At 37.0% G+C, this 16,173-nt stretch overlaps 2 protein-coding genes and 1 long non-coding RNA gene across 3 annotated transcripts; 2 read left to right on the top strand and 1 right to left on the bottom strand.

Annotated features, from left to right (window-relative positions):
• The first annotated feature begins 2,172 nt into the window (after positions 1–2,172).
• Positions 2,173–2,904, top strand: LOC149989374 (uncharacterized). Its single transcript, XR_016502774.1, has 2 exons — positions 2,173–2,238; positions 2,512–2,904. It is a non-coding gene; the product is annotated as an uncharacterized LOC149989374 (long non-coding RNA).
• A 4,274-nt stretch (positions 2,905–7,178) lies between these two features.
• Positions 7,179–8,805, bottom strand: LOC112281911 (protein LPA3). Its single transcript, XM_024518937.3, has one exon. The coding sequence runs from the start codon at positions 8,777–8,779 to the stop codon at positions 7,484–7,486; it is 1,296 nt and encodes a 431-aa protein (XP_024374705.3). The 5' UTR covers positions 8,780–8,805; the 3' UTR covers positions 7,179–7,483.
• Positions 8,806–10,476: 1,671 nt separating this feature from the next.
• Positions 10,477–13,912, top strand: LOC112281407 (exosome complex exonuclease RRP46 homolog). The gene is made up of 9 exons (XM_024517889.3): positions 10,477–10,639; positions 11,257–11,370; positions 11,719–11,819; positions 12,045–12,065; positions 12,308–12,380; positions 12,589–12,656; positions 12,788–12,920; positions 13,067–13,159; positions 13,594–13,912. The coding sequence occupies exons 1-9, from the start codon at positions 10,492–10,494 to the stop codon at positions 13,611–13,613; spliced, it is 771 nt and encodes a 256-aa protein (XP_024373657.1). The 5' UTR covers positions 10,477–10,491; the 3' UTR covers positions 13,614–13,912.
• Positions 13,913–16,173: the final 2,261 nt, after the last annotated feature.

Genomic DNA, 16,173 nt, shown 5'->3' with positions numbered 1-16,173 from the left:
ATTGGCTTAAAATGCAACTTGAAGACTTTTTATTGTTAGAAACAAATGTAATATAAATAACATAAGGTGATTCTTCTTTGAAGCATACAAGAAAGTTCTTGCACCTATAAATAAGGATTTGATTGTACTAAACTTATGACTTTTTATTTTATTAATAATATTTTTAGTTATATTCTTAAAAAATTCAAGACTACAAGATATTTAATCTATTTGAGGATTATATTTTCTTAACCACAATAAATCTAAAATAATTGGATTAAAAAGAGATTTAATTATATTAAATATTATATAACTACTATTACCATTAATTATTACTTCTACACAAAAGATTTTATCAGTAATATCTCCAAAAGATAATAAATGACCATCTATAATTTTTACATGAATATATTTAATTTTGTTTTACTAAAGATATGTTATATCTTTTTATTTAAGAAACAAGTTGAGGCTCCTAAATCTAGCAAAGCAGAGGTTTTTTAATGTTTAGATTATAAATTAACATCTATTTTAAAATAAAGAGAGGATTTTGAGGAAAGAATAGGACCTTCATTGGTTATTGTATAAGTTTCTAGTTGCACAATTCCTATTATAATTGGACAAACTTATTTTTTGGCATATTATCTTTTTTGATAGTCATATTTTTCATTTTGTAGTTGTTTCACTTCTTTGGACAATATTGAGAATTGTTCTTAGGTTTCAAAATTGTGAAACATATAACATTACATATTGATTTTTTTAATGGAAAATATAGGTCTTATTGGTTATAATATAAATTATATCATATTTTTTATATATAGATTAAAATTTTACCAAAAAAATCTTCAAATTATTTAATATTAAATTATATTATTTAAAAAAAGATAAAATCTATGATAATGCAAAATCTAAAAGTATTATTCTAATAAACCTAACTTATGATCCTAAAATTGGATAGCTTTGGAATTGAAGTTCAATCACAAATTATATTTGATTGATGAATCTTTGAAATTTTGATCTTAAGCCATCAAACCTCTCAAGCAAGACAACTTTTGGTTCTCTAATGCTTGAACAATGTTTCACAATAGCAGAAGTAATATGATTTGGTGTAGATATTGAAGCAGTTCCAATCATCTCTATATCTTTACTCTCTACCAATATTATTGCTCTTTGTGGTAGTAAATTGAGTTGATGCATAGCAAGTATTAACTTTCAAAATTATTCTTATATTTATGCCATTGTATTCTTTATTTAGCAAGATCTGCTATGATTATATAATAAAAAAAAAGATGTCTAAAATTTCTTAAGATAAGTAGAAGAGAGGAGAGAGAAGCAAAAGAAAATTTGAAAATAATATCAATTTAGAAGTAAATAATCCACAACTTCTAATACACCTATGTCTTATTAAGAAGAAAGGGATAATATACTCTTAATCAAAAAAAGACAAAACTTTGATATTATAAGTACATTCTTATCAATTTGTTAAGGATAAGAATTTGATGAAAGCAAATAAATAAGTAGAATTTTTTTCATAGAAAGATGATAAAATAGAAATAAAAAATTATGTTTATATTAAAAAGAAATTAAATAGCTATTTTTAAAAGACTAAAAAATTAGAGACTCTAGAAATTAAATTAGAAGCAACAAAAGAATTAACAATAGTGAAGAAGACTTCGCTCTTGCCTCTATATATACAAAATAACTAAGAACTATATAACAATGTTTTATAGGACCTCCAATACGTATCTAATTTATTAGATATGTGTCTTAACTTGCAAGACAAGTTTCTTGTATATGCACCTCACAATTTGCTTGTATTTTAAGCTACCAACATGTACAATCTGTGACTAATTTGTTGGCCAAGTGTTCAATCTACTATAAATCATTGAATTGACTCATTTGGATGTTTTTTCTTGTGTGCAATTTCAGCTTGAATTGAGACGTTGTGACACTAAAGATATACTCCTATAATGAGAAGGATTGCAGTGGTGCTTCGTGGAGGATGTCCTTGCTGATTCTGATTTGCAGCTGTGTTGATTCAGCTGCAGTTCGGGACAGAAAAATCTCTCTAGCGTTTTTAGCCTTGATACTGAGTTTAGGAGCTCCGCATTTTATTGCGGTGTATGCTTCGCATCTTGGACCGATTTGTTTCGACATTGTTTTTTCTCATTGAAGTGCTACGGTGCAGCCTTACTTCCTTGGTACTATGGCTGTGTGGCTGGAGCAATTTTGGAGCAGTCTATTGCAGTAGGCTGCTGTGCGGTGATCCTCTCGGCTCTGTTTTTTTTTTTTTTTTTTTGTTTTTTTTTTTTTTGCTCAATTGCTTCTTATTCCGCCGGTGGCGGTATTGTTCTTCTTCCTAGTTCCTATGACAGCGTGGTTTTACTTGTGGTGCGAAGGCAATTTCCCTCCTCTTTGGCATTACATGCGTTCGATGTAGTTTTGCTCTATGTCCTTCTGTATGGGAGTGCTATAGTGCAGCAGTACTCTCTTATTTATTTTTCTTCTGTGTATGATTATATGGTGCCATTGAAGCGCTGCGGTGCAGCAGCTTGTTGGTGAGCAAGGAAGCATGGACGGCAACGAAATTTTTCTCTGCGTATGTTATTTTTACAATACAGTGTTGCTGTGGCGGTGCTACGGTGAAGATTAAAAGGTGGAATGCAAATAACTAGAGCAAGCTTGGAAATCAATAAGGGTGTATTGTGTTGGAGTCACGGTGGCACTAGAATAGTCCTAGCAATGATGCCATTGCTCCTTGAAGCCCACTTTACATTTATTTTTATTTTTATTTGTGTGCTGATTTTGAGCTCCAAAGGGGCAGAGTGGACCGCATCGCTAGTGCAGCAAAGGAGTTCCGAAGGCAGAGTCGTTGCGGTGTCTAAATTCTTCATGTAATCCATTTGTGCTCTTATTTTTTGTTGCAAACCATTGCGGTGCTGGTTGATTGTTCTTACTTAGATCACAATGGCGGCGATCATTTTTTGTTGCTCTTTATTCAGTTGAAGTGCTGCAATGGAGCTCCTTATTCTTTTTGTGATTAGTGTAGAGTTCCAGAACCTAGTGTGATCAAGGAATTCTTCTTGTGGTTCTATGGGATTCTTGTGGATGTCTGATTGTGCATTTGGGCCCGACGGTCACCTTGTTTGAACGATTGAGGTAGTAACGAGTCATTATCTATAACGACACAGCCTTGCTTGTTATCGTTTACAGATTCTCTGTATAAGTGATCATGTCGTACCTCTTCTAGTAAAAAAATCAAAGGCCACAGAATTGTGCTTGAGCTCCAATTAATGAGCTCCCTTGATAACAATGCAAGGATTCTGAACAAAGACAAACGAAGTGCATCAAGAGCGAGTTGAAAAAAGTTGTATCGCAGCGTAACAAAGTGTGCGTCCTGTCGTTCAAAACACATGCGACTATAGAATTGCAAGAAGATTCATGGTTGGTGTCCAAGCAACTATTGATTCAGTTTGCCCATGCTCAAATTATTTACTGAGTTGTTGAGTACGAGTTAGTATCCTCAATACAAGATCGTAACCGTTGGAAAGGGTATAGATCTAGGTAAGAGAAGTACTGCCATCCAATGTTTTAGACTGCTAGCTAATTCCCTTCTGTGTACAAATATCTGGGCATCGTAGATTCACTAGTAAAGTCAAAGGGCACATCCATGTGTATCAGAATAGCGGTAATCCAACAAGAAGTAATAGTAGCCAGCAACAGCGGCTGAAGAAGAGGGAGCGCTGTGAGGGCAAGGATCGAATCGGTCATTACCAATCGAAAGGCGGCAAGGTGATTTCAAGTTTGTTAAAGGATTCTAGGTTAAGAAGAAATTAATTAGGATAAAATTTAATTAGGATAAAATTGAATTTGGATGAAACAATCTGGATGAAATTTGCAATCAAGAATGAATTTTAAAACATGGATGAAGTATTAGATGAAATGTTATTCAATAATGAATTGTTATTCAAGGATGAATTTTTGTCAATAGATGAATTTGAATTAAATAAAAATAAAAATAAGATAATAAATAAAATAAAAATTACAATATATTATATTAATAAGGATTTTTTGTTTGCATGGAATTTATCAAGTGACTTATTAATTATAAGTGTGAGTTGGTAATAGAATTTTGGCTAATTAATTGGATTTATTAAAAAAATAAATGAAGAGTGATTTGATTAGAATTTAATTAAAAACTATAACTTCTAAAATTCACATAGTTAATTCACTTGTTATGAATTAGAATAAACTTCTAATTAATAAAGGTTTATTTTAGCTCACATCTATTAAACACCTTTAAACACGTACAAAGATGAATTACATCTATGAAGCTTTTAGGAAGCTTTTCTATAAGATATTATCAAATTTGCCTACTTTTACTTACTTCTACTTATTCATATTATCCAAATAACTATTAGCGTAAATATATTTGTTTGTGATGTATTCTTAAATTACAAAATACTCTATATTAATATGTTTTATTTAATGATGATTTTTTAGATTTACAACTAAAGCAATGATAGCTTGATTGTTACAAAACACAACAATGGAAAGTTCTTAAGCTGCATCAAGAAAATACAAAAGTCAACAAAGTCATATAGTCTCTTTGGTTGATTTAGTAAGTGTCATAAGTTCAACAATAATGGTTGATGTTGTCATACAACTTGTTTGTGACTACCTCAAGCCATTGCAGTAGAATTAAGTATATAATTAAAATTAGTGCAATTTTTTTTGTCATTCAGATTGCTATTAAAATTTACACCTACATAACTAATCAATCATGGCATTGCAAATTGAGCTTTGTAATATAAACAATAGCTTTGGATTTATTTGAGATATTGTATAATATACTTAATAATAATCTAATGACTTTTTCAAGGATATTTCTAAAAAAATAAAAGTAATATGAATAGATAAAAGTAGGTAAAAATAGATTAAATTCATAATATCTTCTAAAAAAACTTCTTAGAAGCTTTATAGATATTTTTTTGAATTTATATATATTTTTAGTTGATTAGTAGGTTAAAAACTTGGTCAACAAATTAATTATGTGCTATACATGTTGATAGCTTGCAAAACAAGCAAATTATATGGCATCCATATAAAAAGCTTGCCTTGCAAGTTAAGATACATGTTGTGTAGAGTCAATATATTTTGGAAGTCCTATAGAATATTGCCACATAGCTCTTAGGTAGATAGTATGTATATAAGCAAGAATGAAGCCTTTTTTATTCTTATCAATTCCTTTCTTGTTTCTAGTGTAGTTTCAAAAGTCTTTAGTTTGGTTGTCTTTTGGCAATAGTCATTTCAATTTCTTTTTAATATATATATATATATATATCCTTATTTCTATTTTATCATACTTCTTTGAAAAAGTTTCATTTATTTATTTATTTTCATCAAATTCTTATTTTTAAAAAATTGACAAAAATATACTTATAATATCAAAGCTTTATTCTTTCTTATTTAAAAGTGGATTACTTCTTTTTCTTAATACGACATAAGCATATTAGAAGTTGTAGATTATTGTCTTTTAAATTGATATTTTTTTAAATATTTCTCTATTTTTAAGTTCTTTTTTTTACTTGTCTTAAGTAATATTAGATATCTCTTTTCTTCTTAGTAGTATTATGGTAGAGCATATCAAAATGAAAGATGCAATGGCACAAGTGCAATGATAATTGAAAAAGTTAATACTTGCAATGCATTGACTTAATTTACCACTATAAAAAAGAACAAGAATGACAAAAAGTAGAGATATAGAAATGATTGGAGCCATTTCAACACTTGCACAAAATTTTGTCCCTTCTCCTATAGTGGAACACCATTCAAGTATTAAAAAATCAAGAATTATCTTATCTGAGAAGTTTGATGGTACAAGATCAAAGTTTTGAGGATTCATCAATCAAATACAATTGGTAATTGAACTTCAATCTCAAAGCTATTCAACTTTGAGATTACAAGTTAATTTTATTAAAATATTATTTTTTAGTTCAACATTATTATGATTTTCATCTTTTTTTAAACAATGTGATCTAATATTAAACCATTTGGAAGTTTTTTTGATAGAATTGTATAGATCTATGTATGAAACATATGATATAATTTGTGTCAAAGATATGAATCTCAAAAAAATAAATCCTTAATACACTCTTGTAGCACTCAAAAGAATTGAAAAGTCACTCAAAGATGATATGATATTAAACTCAAATAGCTATTGTCAAAGATAAGAAGACTAGAAAGTCTTGAAACAAGACTAAAGACTAAAAAGACATTAATAAGAGTAAAGAAGGTTTCATTCTTGCCTCTATATATACTCTTAACTAGGAGCTATATGGCAATGTCTTATAGGACCTAAAAAATGTGTTAACTTTGCAAGACACGTATCTTAACTTGTAAGGCGAGTTTCCCATTGGTAAGATTTGTGAGGCTGAACAACCAAATTGTCGAAGAATTCTGTTCCATTGACAACACGATATTCATATGTATCTTGACCAGGTAGAAAATGTAGAGTATACTTACCAAATTTTTTGTCAATCTTGTAATCAAAACATCCATTAATTTATCAAATCTTTTTGTATTGTTTTGAGATATTGGATTTTTCATGAGAATACTTTCTTTTCTTTAACTATTCTCATCACCCTTGGGGTAATTACTTTATATATTTTAAAATGTTTGTTTATCAGATCTCAACAAAGATTTGAATCCAATACTTTCCCGTAAGGTCACGTCATTCCATAGCATTCCAAATTCTACTAATTTCTTTTAAGCACACAAAAATTGTTTGAAAGTAGAGAATGACACTGTAGCAGAATTCACAATTTCAACTTCTGTCTGGTTTAGGGTAGCAATCACTGGTCTCCGGTTCTCATATTCACGCACAAACTTTACGTAGTGCAAACAGTATGTGCAATGAACGTGGCTGTTTACTGTTCATCGGAACTTTGCATAACCCCTTCAATATAGTTGTTATTCAAATCTTACTAAGTAGAATCAATTATTTTGATAGTACAGTAGTAATTTACTAGACGGATTCGACGGCAATCTATGCCAGTGTTGCGTGATAACTAGTAGTAATTGCCTCGACTTGTTCCTAAAGACACAACAGGCTTGAACCTTTGGTGAGAGACAGCATTACTACTTTTCTTCTCGTCCATTGCTAAGCTCAAGACTTAAAGCTTTCCATATAAATGTGGAAATAATCTACAAAGTGCCGAGGTGCAATCTCTCTTTTCTCATTTCTTGAAGGGTACAGTACAACGTGAAACATCATGTCTCCTACTCTCGTTTACCAAGTTTACATCATGAAAATGATGATAGTTAAATATTTTTGTAGATTAAATCGATAATACTCTGCAGATCACTTCCACTTCGTAAGCCATTCAAACAATCTATTCACTACGAGCGGCTACCTATAATACAGCGACACTCAACACCTACTGAATAAGGCTCAGAACGCTAAGCTTGCATCGGTGCAAAATCGACGAGCTGGTGCAGAAAATTATTAAGACCTCCACGCAGCGGATTCTTCCTCTTCCGTGTCTTCTTCCCACCACGTCGCTGTCTTGTATCCTCTACGCAGGAACTCCATGGTGCTGCCAGCTACTTCCTGTAATCCTAACGAGATTAGCAATTCCTCTTTTGTTTGTCCAAGAGTGAACCTTTCTGGCGCCTCAGCCACGCAGGCATACGATCCATCTGTTTGCTTAAGCATTACCTGCCATGGTCCGGGATACATTCGAAGCAATGCTCCACTGTAATTTAGGATGAATGGTGCTACATTGACACTCTTTGAGTAATCTCGGATCCGAACATAGAATACAGGTAGGAACTGCGCCAGGAAGCGATAATGCAAATCTTTGGGAGGGAATCCAAGTAATCCAAGGTCGGCACGCAGGGTGTCGGTCTCAAGGTTGAAAAGCACAACGGGAGTATCTTTGCAGAAGCAATTCACGTACTCCTCAACGGCCGGAAGCTCCGCCGTGCTGCAATTCAAAACTATGCACAATCCGGGCTCCTGGGACGACTCAAACTTTCCTTCAACATCTTCGCCAAAATCAAAATCAAAAGCATTCCGGACGCTTCCCCAGAGGGATTTTCCCGCGCCACCGGGCACGTCGTCAAGGCATCCCACAGAGACACAGCCTGTCATCTCAATGGCCGATCCAAAAGACCTCACCGCCTTCCGCTTCTCCGGTTTGTCAGGAAAAACTAGGCGACAGGAAATTCCACGGAGTTCATGGACTTTGCGCGCGAGCGCCAGAGCGAGCTGAATATTAGCATTAATAAACTCATCCGACGCGCCCTTGTATCCAGACACCGAACTCGGCAGCGGCGGAAAGTCAATTTCAAGCCGTTTCAAACCATCTTCCAGGCCATAGCTGAGTGACTTCGCAGCGTCAGCAACCAAAGTCTCGTAAGATGCGGGTTTATACACCGACACACCGAGCTTCGGGTCTACCTCAATCTTTGCGCGAACTTCAAACACTCCGGCCCCTCTGGAGCGTCTCACTCCATCACCAACACTCCCTCTGCTACTCACGAACGCTCTAAACTCAGCCGCAGAGCTAAGCAAATTCTGGGAAACAATTCGCGATACCTGGTTCGTTGGGAGGCTCCTCACCTGCGCAGTTGAGTCTTGCGTGCTGTTGCTACGAGCGCGAAGCTCCAGACGTGTGACGGAGGTGCGGAGAGCCGGCGCCGGGACGATGTGCGCCATAGCTTGCAATCGAATATGCACAGACTCCAGTAACCACCTGTAGTAACGAAAGGCTCGACAGGGGAAGCAGATAATGTCCATATGGTAAGGGGACGTGTTCCCCCTGGTCTCCGCGCACTGCTCCATTCATTCGTATTGCTCTAGATTTGTGGAACCGACGTTGGATGGATGAATTCATAGGTTAAATCTTCCACAAACCATCTATTCATCCGTATATCTATTCAGCCATACATCTATTCAGCCATACATCTATTCAGCCATCCATCCATCCATCTGATTTTGACTATTTTTGTATTTTGTTTTTTAATATTCTTCAATTTTTCGGAAATAATGTGGCTTTATGTACCTTTATGGAATACTTAACCGTTAACTTATTGAAATGGAATTAATTTTATACAGTAAAAAATGTAGTCTGTGTATCGAACATTTGGGCTTTGCATAATTTGGTATTATTTTAACATATTGATGATTGATTTGTATACATCTTTGATGACTAGGTTGTATACAAACATGGACCACCAGCTCTAAAATTAATATTCCTTCGAAGTAATATTTTTCTATGTGTGGATATGGAGAGAAAGAGTGAGAGGGTGAGCAAGAGAATAATTGAACCAGATTATTCAATTGTATTGCATAAAAATTCTAAAGAAAATAATAAATATAACTACAAAAAATCAAATCAAATCAAATCACATTGTAGGCCCAGGAAACAAATATGTATCAAATAATAATATCAAATTGAAACTAAACATTATCAAGTGTAAACATTTTAAAGAAACTCTCACATAAAAAATTAAAGAAAGTTTTATGTGTTATATTTTACAATGAATGAATTTTACATTTTTGAAGAAACTCTCAAAACATATTGTGACTTAAAAGAAATTTGTACACACACACACACACACACACACATATATATATATATATATATATATATATAATTTTAATTAAATTTTTAAAAATAATTTTATAGTATTTTGTAATTTTATTTTTAAGATAACTTATATTGGTGATTTTTAGAGAATCATATGTTAGAAAAAAAATAATAATAATCACAAGTTAATTATATATTCAAAAGTTAATCATAAAATTTTATGTGTGTATATATATATATATATATATATATATATATTTATTCACATACATGTATATAATTGGCATGTATTTAAGGGTTAATGGATACAAGATGAGTGGTTAAATGAAGTAAAATTTTAGGAAGTACTTGCTCTTGGTAAAACTATCATACTAAATTTATCGATATATGAAAATAGGAATATGGTTTGGTAAAAATATCATACTAAATTTATCGACATATGAAAATAGAAATATGGTTTGTTAAGAAGTAAAATCAAACATGCATAATTTCATTATAGTTTATTTATAAATTTACTAAATTAACATGTAATCATGTTACATACAATTTCAATTGATATCTCTAATAATCAAATTTAGTAACTAAATTGTATCTTATAATTTTTTGAATATTATTCTTGAATTGCAAATGATTATATAATACAATATAATACACATACACACCAAATGGGTTGAACAATTCCAAAACCAAATATTTGTATACTCTAATCCGTAATTGAATGGGACTCGTCTTCCAAAAAGGCAAGGCAATGTTAAAACTCATGGTTCATGGCTTTTTAAATTGGCAATGTAGAGTCAAATACTAAATTTCCACGGACTATTCGATATTAGCGGGTTTAGGGAAATTAGGGTTTTGGAGCAGTAGTTTGGCCTCCAAGGGTGTGGCTGAGTGTAATTCTAACTGCGATAACGAGGTTGCGATGGTGATGGCGAAGGTGGAGGTGGGAGCTGCGCCCTCGCTCAACGTTGCGGAACGGGCCGATGGAAGGTCCGCTTCTCAGCTTCGGCCGTTGTCACTTTCGCGTGGTTTGCTAACCCGAGCTCACGGATCTGCTACCTGGTCGCAAGGTAATTCCTGATTGCTGTTTTCTGAAAGCTAGCTTTGTCGTTGGATTTCTCGCTAGTGTAGGTTGGGCTTGATTGCTGAGATCATGAAATGCATTTATTTTTAAGTGCACCGTCGGTTCGGCATTGTACCGAGGAAGGAAATTGGTTGCGATTTTGAGGATGGAAACCTATGGGAATGGAGGTTGCGAGATATTCGATTTGTTTCTTGTGGAAGTGTGGAGTGTTCTCGCAAAAAGCTGATTGTTCTACCAGCGGGTTTCTTAGCTTTTAGAGGAGTTAGTTTGCTTGATTTCGTTTCATTTTTGGTATTCAATGAAGGTATAGTTGCATTTTATTCGTCTGGAGCTATAGGAGTTCAGTAAACATTTTAGCGTACTAATTCGAAATTTCTACAGAACCCTTTTGATGGCATTGTTTTGAAGATGTTAATGTTCATAAATATATTTTACAGCGTGGCTAATAAATACACCAACTCTCTGCGTGGCAATCACTAATCCCTGTTCTTTACAGCCTCTTGTTTGATTGTTCTTATTGTTTGAGGCTTGTTAAGAAATTTTAGAAGTTGTTCATTTTCTTATGAACATGTCTCGAGGCCAACGGATTTTGTTTGATATCAGAAAACACTACGGTTTTGGCTGCTGTGTACGGTCCTAAACCTGCTGCGATGAAGAAGGAGAACGCTGAGCGCGCCATTATTGAAGTTGTGTGGAGGGCCAAGAGTGGTTTGTCTGGTATTCTTTGGCTTCGATTCCATCCTCTGGATTTTCTTAAATGTTTCGTCCTTCAATTTCTCAGCAAGAACATCAGCATCCAATAGCACCATTGCAAATATTTTATTTGTTAGATTCGCATTATTAATTTAGTCGCTGATGAAGATTTTCGAAGTTCATCGATGATGTTAGGTTCCCCGGCTAGCATAAGTTTTGTGCAATCTTTACAATTTTGGTCTGTACACCGGTGTTTGCATGTGAATATCATCCAACGCATTTTCTTAATTGGTTTGGGTTATCTTTCGCGTCTGTTTCATCTTCAGATGTTTGTAGATGCTTACCCCAAATAGTTCTGTTCTTTGCTGGCAGGGTCCTATGAGAAAGACGCTGAAGTTGTAGTGAGAAGGTCGCTTGAATACATCATACTGACTGCTCTGCACCCCAACACCGCTATTTCCGTCATCCTCCAGGTAAAGTCAAATGTGTGAATAGGGTACAGCAGTTTGTCCAAGGTGTTGAGCGTACTAGTGACTTTCAATGAATGGAAAGCTTTTTTTTGCCTGGATACGAGATCTAGAAGAGCGCATGATTTTGCAATTGAGACTTAAGCAGTGCTTAATTTTAAACCTGCGCAGTTTACTGCTGTGTTTTTGAGCAGGGTTCATTACTTACCTACTCTCTGGTTTGCTTTGCAGGTTATCAATGATGATGGATCTGTATCCTTATTCCATAATTTTGAATTTTAAAGATGCTTTTTATACAGGGAAGATTGTATCTGCCACCCGAAATCGGCCTAAAAAATTAGTAAGGGGGTAGTATGGATATGGACGTTATTGCGCAAGGGTCATGCAGGAGTAAGTAAGGTACTGCTCTTCCGTTTTTGTTACTGCAGGATGATTCACTTTGTTGGATTCTTTCTTGTCAACCAAGTGAGAGCACTTAACTATGAATGGTCCAGCTACTGGCGTGTGCTATGAACGCGGCATGTGCGGCTCTTGTTGATGCTGGCATACCCCTCAACGGGCTTCTCTGTACGGCCTCCCTACCTCTATGCCATTGTTAAATTGATCTATCATGTTTTTCTGTGTTATGAATAGCATATTGAATTTATACCCAGTATCCTTATTTTATTCTGCCTTATTTCTGTTCACCTGCCTGTACCTGCTCGTTTGCGACGTTGTATTTTGGTCGTTTAAACGTGGAACTCCGGCATTCTTATTTTTGATTCGTTATTAACAGCTGCTGTTAGCTGCGGGGTTACTCATGACGGTCAAGTATTCCTGGATCCTACAAAGCCAGAAGAACAAGTATGTCAATACAAGAGTGACTGCAATATTAGCTTCTGTAAATTGATGACATCCGTTGTAAGATGTAGATTCAATTATATTTTTGGTTCCGAAATATGGTTTTTAATCATTGACTATTTTGAACATGTTAGAAATGCAAAGCCTATGTCAGCTTCGTTTTTCCAAGTCGCCGTCTTTCTGCTGTTCCTGAGTTGCCAGCTGATGTGGATGGAGAGCCAGTCGAGTATGGCATATTAACATCCGTCACGCGTGGTGCAATGGAAGGTAGACTATTTTATGAATGTTATCCTCTTCCTGAACGTCTGAAGGCTTTCTTCGATTTAATCACGCTTTAAATAGTTGTTGTTAGTGGTTTTTATGCTTGGATAGTCCTGTATGTCAGTCTCACTGGCTTCCTCTTTTTGCTGTAGTGGAGGAATATTTTTCGTGTGTGGAGAACTGCCGGGCCGCTGCTGCAAAAGTTTCTGAATTCTCACGCAGTAGTATAGAACAAAGCCTAAAAGGTGAATCCTCAATGACCAACATGCTTCGGATACGCTGTTTTGACAATGATCCTTTACAGTTACCTGCTGAGTCTGCTTGCCTTGCTATTATAAGACAAATTTTCCTCATTTTTGCACATGTTGAGGAGTAGTCTTTTGCATTTGCAGATGGTTGTTCACTGATTCCTCTAACACAAATGTCGAGTCCTTTCCGTGGCTAAGCCAATGCTTCTACTCAGGCATAGCTTGCTCAAGGTCACTTTGCCAGCTTGTCCGATTCATTGATGCATTCAACGTGCGCTCAGATTGGCTTCAGTTGATGAGCAGCTCTGTTCATAAATTTCTACTAAAGTGGGGTTGCTCACAGCATCATCGACATACGACTGTCTGAGCATTACGCTAATTGCATGTCTGCAAATTCAGTCTCTCATAGTGTCCTGTTTGCTGTCTGACAGGCAATCGCGACGGATGTTAACTTGGCGCTCCCAGCATCACTGATGGACAATTTTGTTAAACGCTAAGAAGAGTTTGGAGGATCATGATTTGTTCCGACACCCGATTTTTTCATTCTCTTTGGCACCTGGTCCTCCAAAGTATTTGCAAATTGCAGGGTCTTTGCTTGCAAGAATTCAAGCCTTGTAGGGTAGGTGCGCCACGAACAGGTCGCGCTGATATCGAAAGTTGCTTCGGAGGTACTTAAATGAAGAGATATTTAGACAGTACATTGTCGAAACTTTGAGCCTGGTAATTAATACATTGGTCAGAATTGTCGTACTGGTAGTCAAATCCCTTGTGATGATGCCTTTACCTTCAGTGAAGAGTTCGTGGTGAGGAATGTACCCAACACATCTGGAAAGTGTATGATAGCTCAAATACTGTTACATACTGATGTATCCAGCTTAGAACTTGGGTGCAACATTATTTTTTCTGCTCGAAAGTGACGGAATCGAAGCCCTTACAACAATGTTAATTGCTGGTTAACTTCTTACTATCGTATTCCTGAACCTTCTTACTTGTGTTTTGTTTACAGTATTCTGCTACGTATTCCGACCAAAAGCTGTAACACTTTATATCTCCATTATCCCGTATGGAATATGTGTTCCAACTAGTACCGTTAACACTTAAAATCTACATTACCAAGGTGGTGTACTAAGGTTGGTCTCAGACTTGGCCTCTGTGATCAGCCAGCCCACGTGAGGAGCCACGGCATGTGTTTCATGGTTGTAGATAACGCCGACTAGCCCTCCTTGCAGCAACATTTCAATCTGTTCATTGAAGTACTTCCACTTGAACGGCGTCTCGCTCAACCCCATTGGAAAGTCGTTAGGATCGATGACTTGACGATACCGGCTATCTGAGGCTCTTTTCACTGGGGAATCCTGATAAAAGCCAGACGTGTTCTCGGTTTCGCTGGGCTCGCCTAGAGCACCCGAGTTCAACTTCTCCGTGGTGTACAGAAAAAAGGTGCCGATCCACCCCGACACCATTGTCACGCCTCCGGAGCCGTTGGCGCCATGTTCTAAGAAAATGTCGTTCCAGAACGATTGCTCCACCTTACCGTCGAAAGCGTGCTCGAAGTGGGTGAGAATGAAATCAAGCTGTGATCGCCACTCTGCAAGATCCAAGTCGTCCAACAGTGTCAGTGCCGACCGCAGCTTCTGCCAGTCCTCGCGTGTGCCAGCGAGCTCGATGGACGGGATACCACACATAGTCATCACAGTGTAATCGAAATAGCTCTTGACGGTATCCATAAACACTACGGCGTGTGCGACGCGCGCAACTTCGTCAGTGGTGGTGAAGCGTGTTTGCAACGCCGTGAGCGCTGCCTTGCCGCTCAGCGCATCGGCGATCTGGTCGGCGAATCCATTCACAACGCGGCCCCAGTTGTTGTCCCGGGATCCTCTTCTCAAGGTATCGTCCCTCACCACAAGAGTCAGCTTGCCCTTGTGGTTCACGAAAGCGTGACGGTGCTTCTCCGGGTCGTTGCCCACGTGCTGTGACACGCCCAGCATGATGGTGTTCCAGATCACATCCGGTGTGAGAACCAGCGGCAAGTGAAGGCTGAAGGCCAAGTACACGGCCGCTATGAGTGGATTCTTTGCCTTCGCGTGCTGGTCTCGAACGAAATACGCACCTGGGTGGGAGAATGCCTCGACGGTCCTGCAGTCAGCCAAGGAAATCGCGTGCTCGTCCCCAATGACCCCAGGACAGACCCAATTGTTGACTGCCTTCAGGTCTGGCTGAACGTCGTTCACTTTGAACACCACCATGGTCGGATGCTGGGATGTGCGACAACAGGGCAGTTCGCACACTCCTAGAGAGCTGCAGATGGTGTGATGGATACAACTCAACTGGGCCTTCACGCTCAAACCCTATTCCAGGTCGCTCGATCCCAGAGTCACAGACAAACACAAACAAGGCTCAAATATTGTCGAGGAAGGCCGCGAGTACAACCCGCTGCGGCTCGATACCGTCCGGACACATGGTTCATTCATCTGCACAACCGGAGAGGGTGCTCCTGGTACAACGTGTAGGTCAAGCAAGTGCATTGCAGACAACCGCGATAGAGTGTCACCATCTGAATAGGCAACAGATGTCCGAATGCAGAGTCGCTACAACGTGGACGGGGTCTGGCTTGACCGAGGTAAAGGTTTTGGATATCACATCAGATTAAGAGAGAGCATCAAATGAGGGCTCAGAGAAAACATATGACTGGCAGAGATTTAGAAGGATGAGCTACATCCATGGGTGAATGTTACTGTTACAAGGACGGGTTCGACCAATTCCAACACGAGAGAATGTGTGCGATGACTGTGGTATTAGAACACAGAGTTCGTTAACCAGTATCGTAGGAGTAACGGTTAGCTGGTGACGACAGGAACTCATCCAGCGAGGGGTCGCGAAGTTCCAGTCGCACCTCCCTCGCTGGATCACTCATGTGCAAACACTCGCAGTTTACTGTGTATCAAATGATTATTATTGTATCAATTTATTATTGAATTATTAATTACAGAATTATTCTATGATTCTAATAA

Source organism: Physcomitrium patens, chromosome 4 (assembly GCF_059467195.1).
Source record: "Physcomitrium patens ecotype Gransden chromosome 4, ASM5946719v1, whole genome shotgun sequence".
NCBI lineage: Eukaryota > Viridiplantae > Streptophyta > Bryopsida > Funariales > Funariaceae > Physcomitrium > Physcomitrium patens.
Note: the sequence above shows the minus strand (reverse complement) of the source record. Positions and strands in the feature narration are given on the sequence as shown.

Excerpts from the sequence above, each read along its gene's own strand:
- LOC112281911 (XM_024518937.3), bottom strand. The coding sequence starts at position 8,779 with ATGGACATTATCTGCTTCCCCTGTCGAGCCTTTCGTTACTACAGGTGG.
- LOC112281407 (XM_024517889.3), top strand. The coding sequence starts at position 10,492 with ATGGTGATGGCGAAGGTGGAGGTGGGAGCTGCGCCCTCGCTCAACGTT. Across the intron at positions 10,640-11,256 it reads ATCTGCTACCTGGTCGCAAG|AAAACACTACGGTTTTGGCT; the intron begins GTAATTCCTGAT and ends GTTTGATATCAG. Across the intron at positions 11,371-11,718 it reads GGCCAAGAGTGGTTTGTCTG|GGTCCTATGAGAAAGACGCT; the intron begins GTATTCTTTGGC and ends CTTTGCTGGCAG.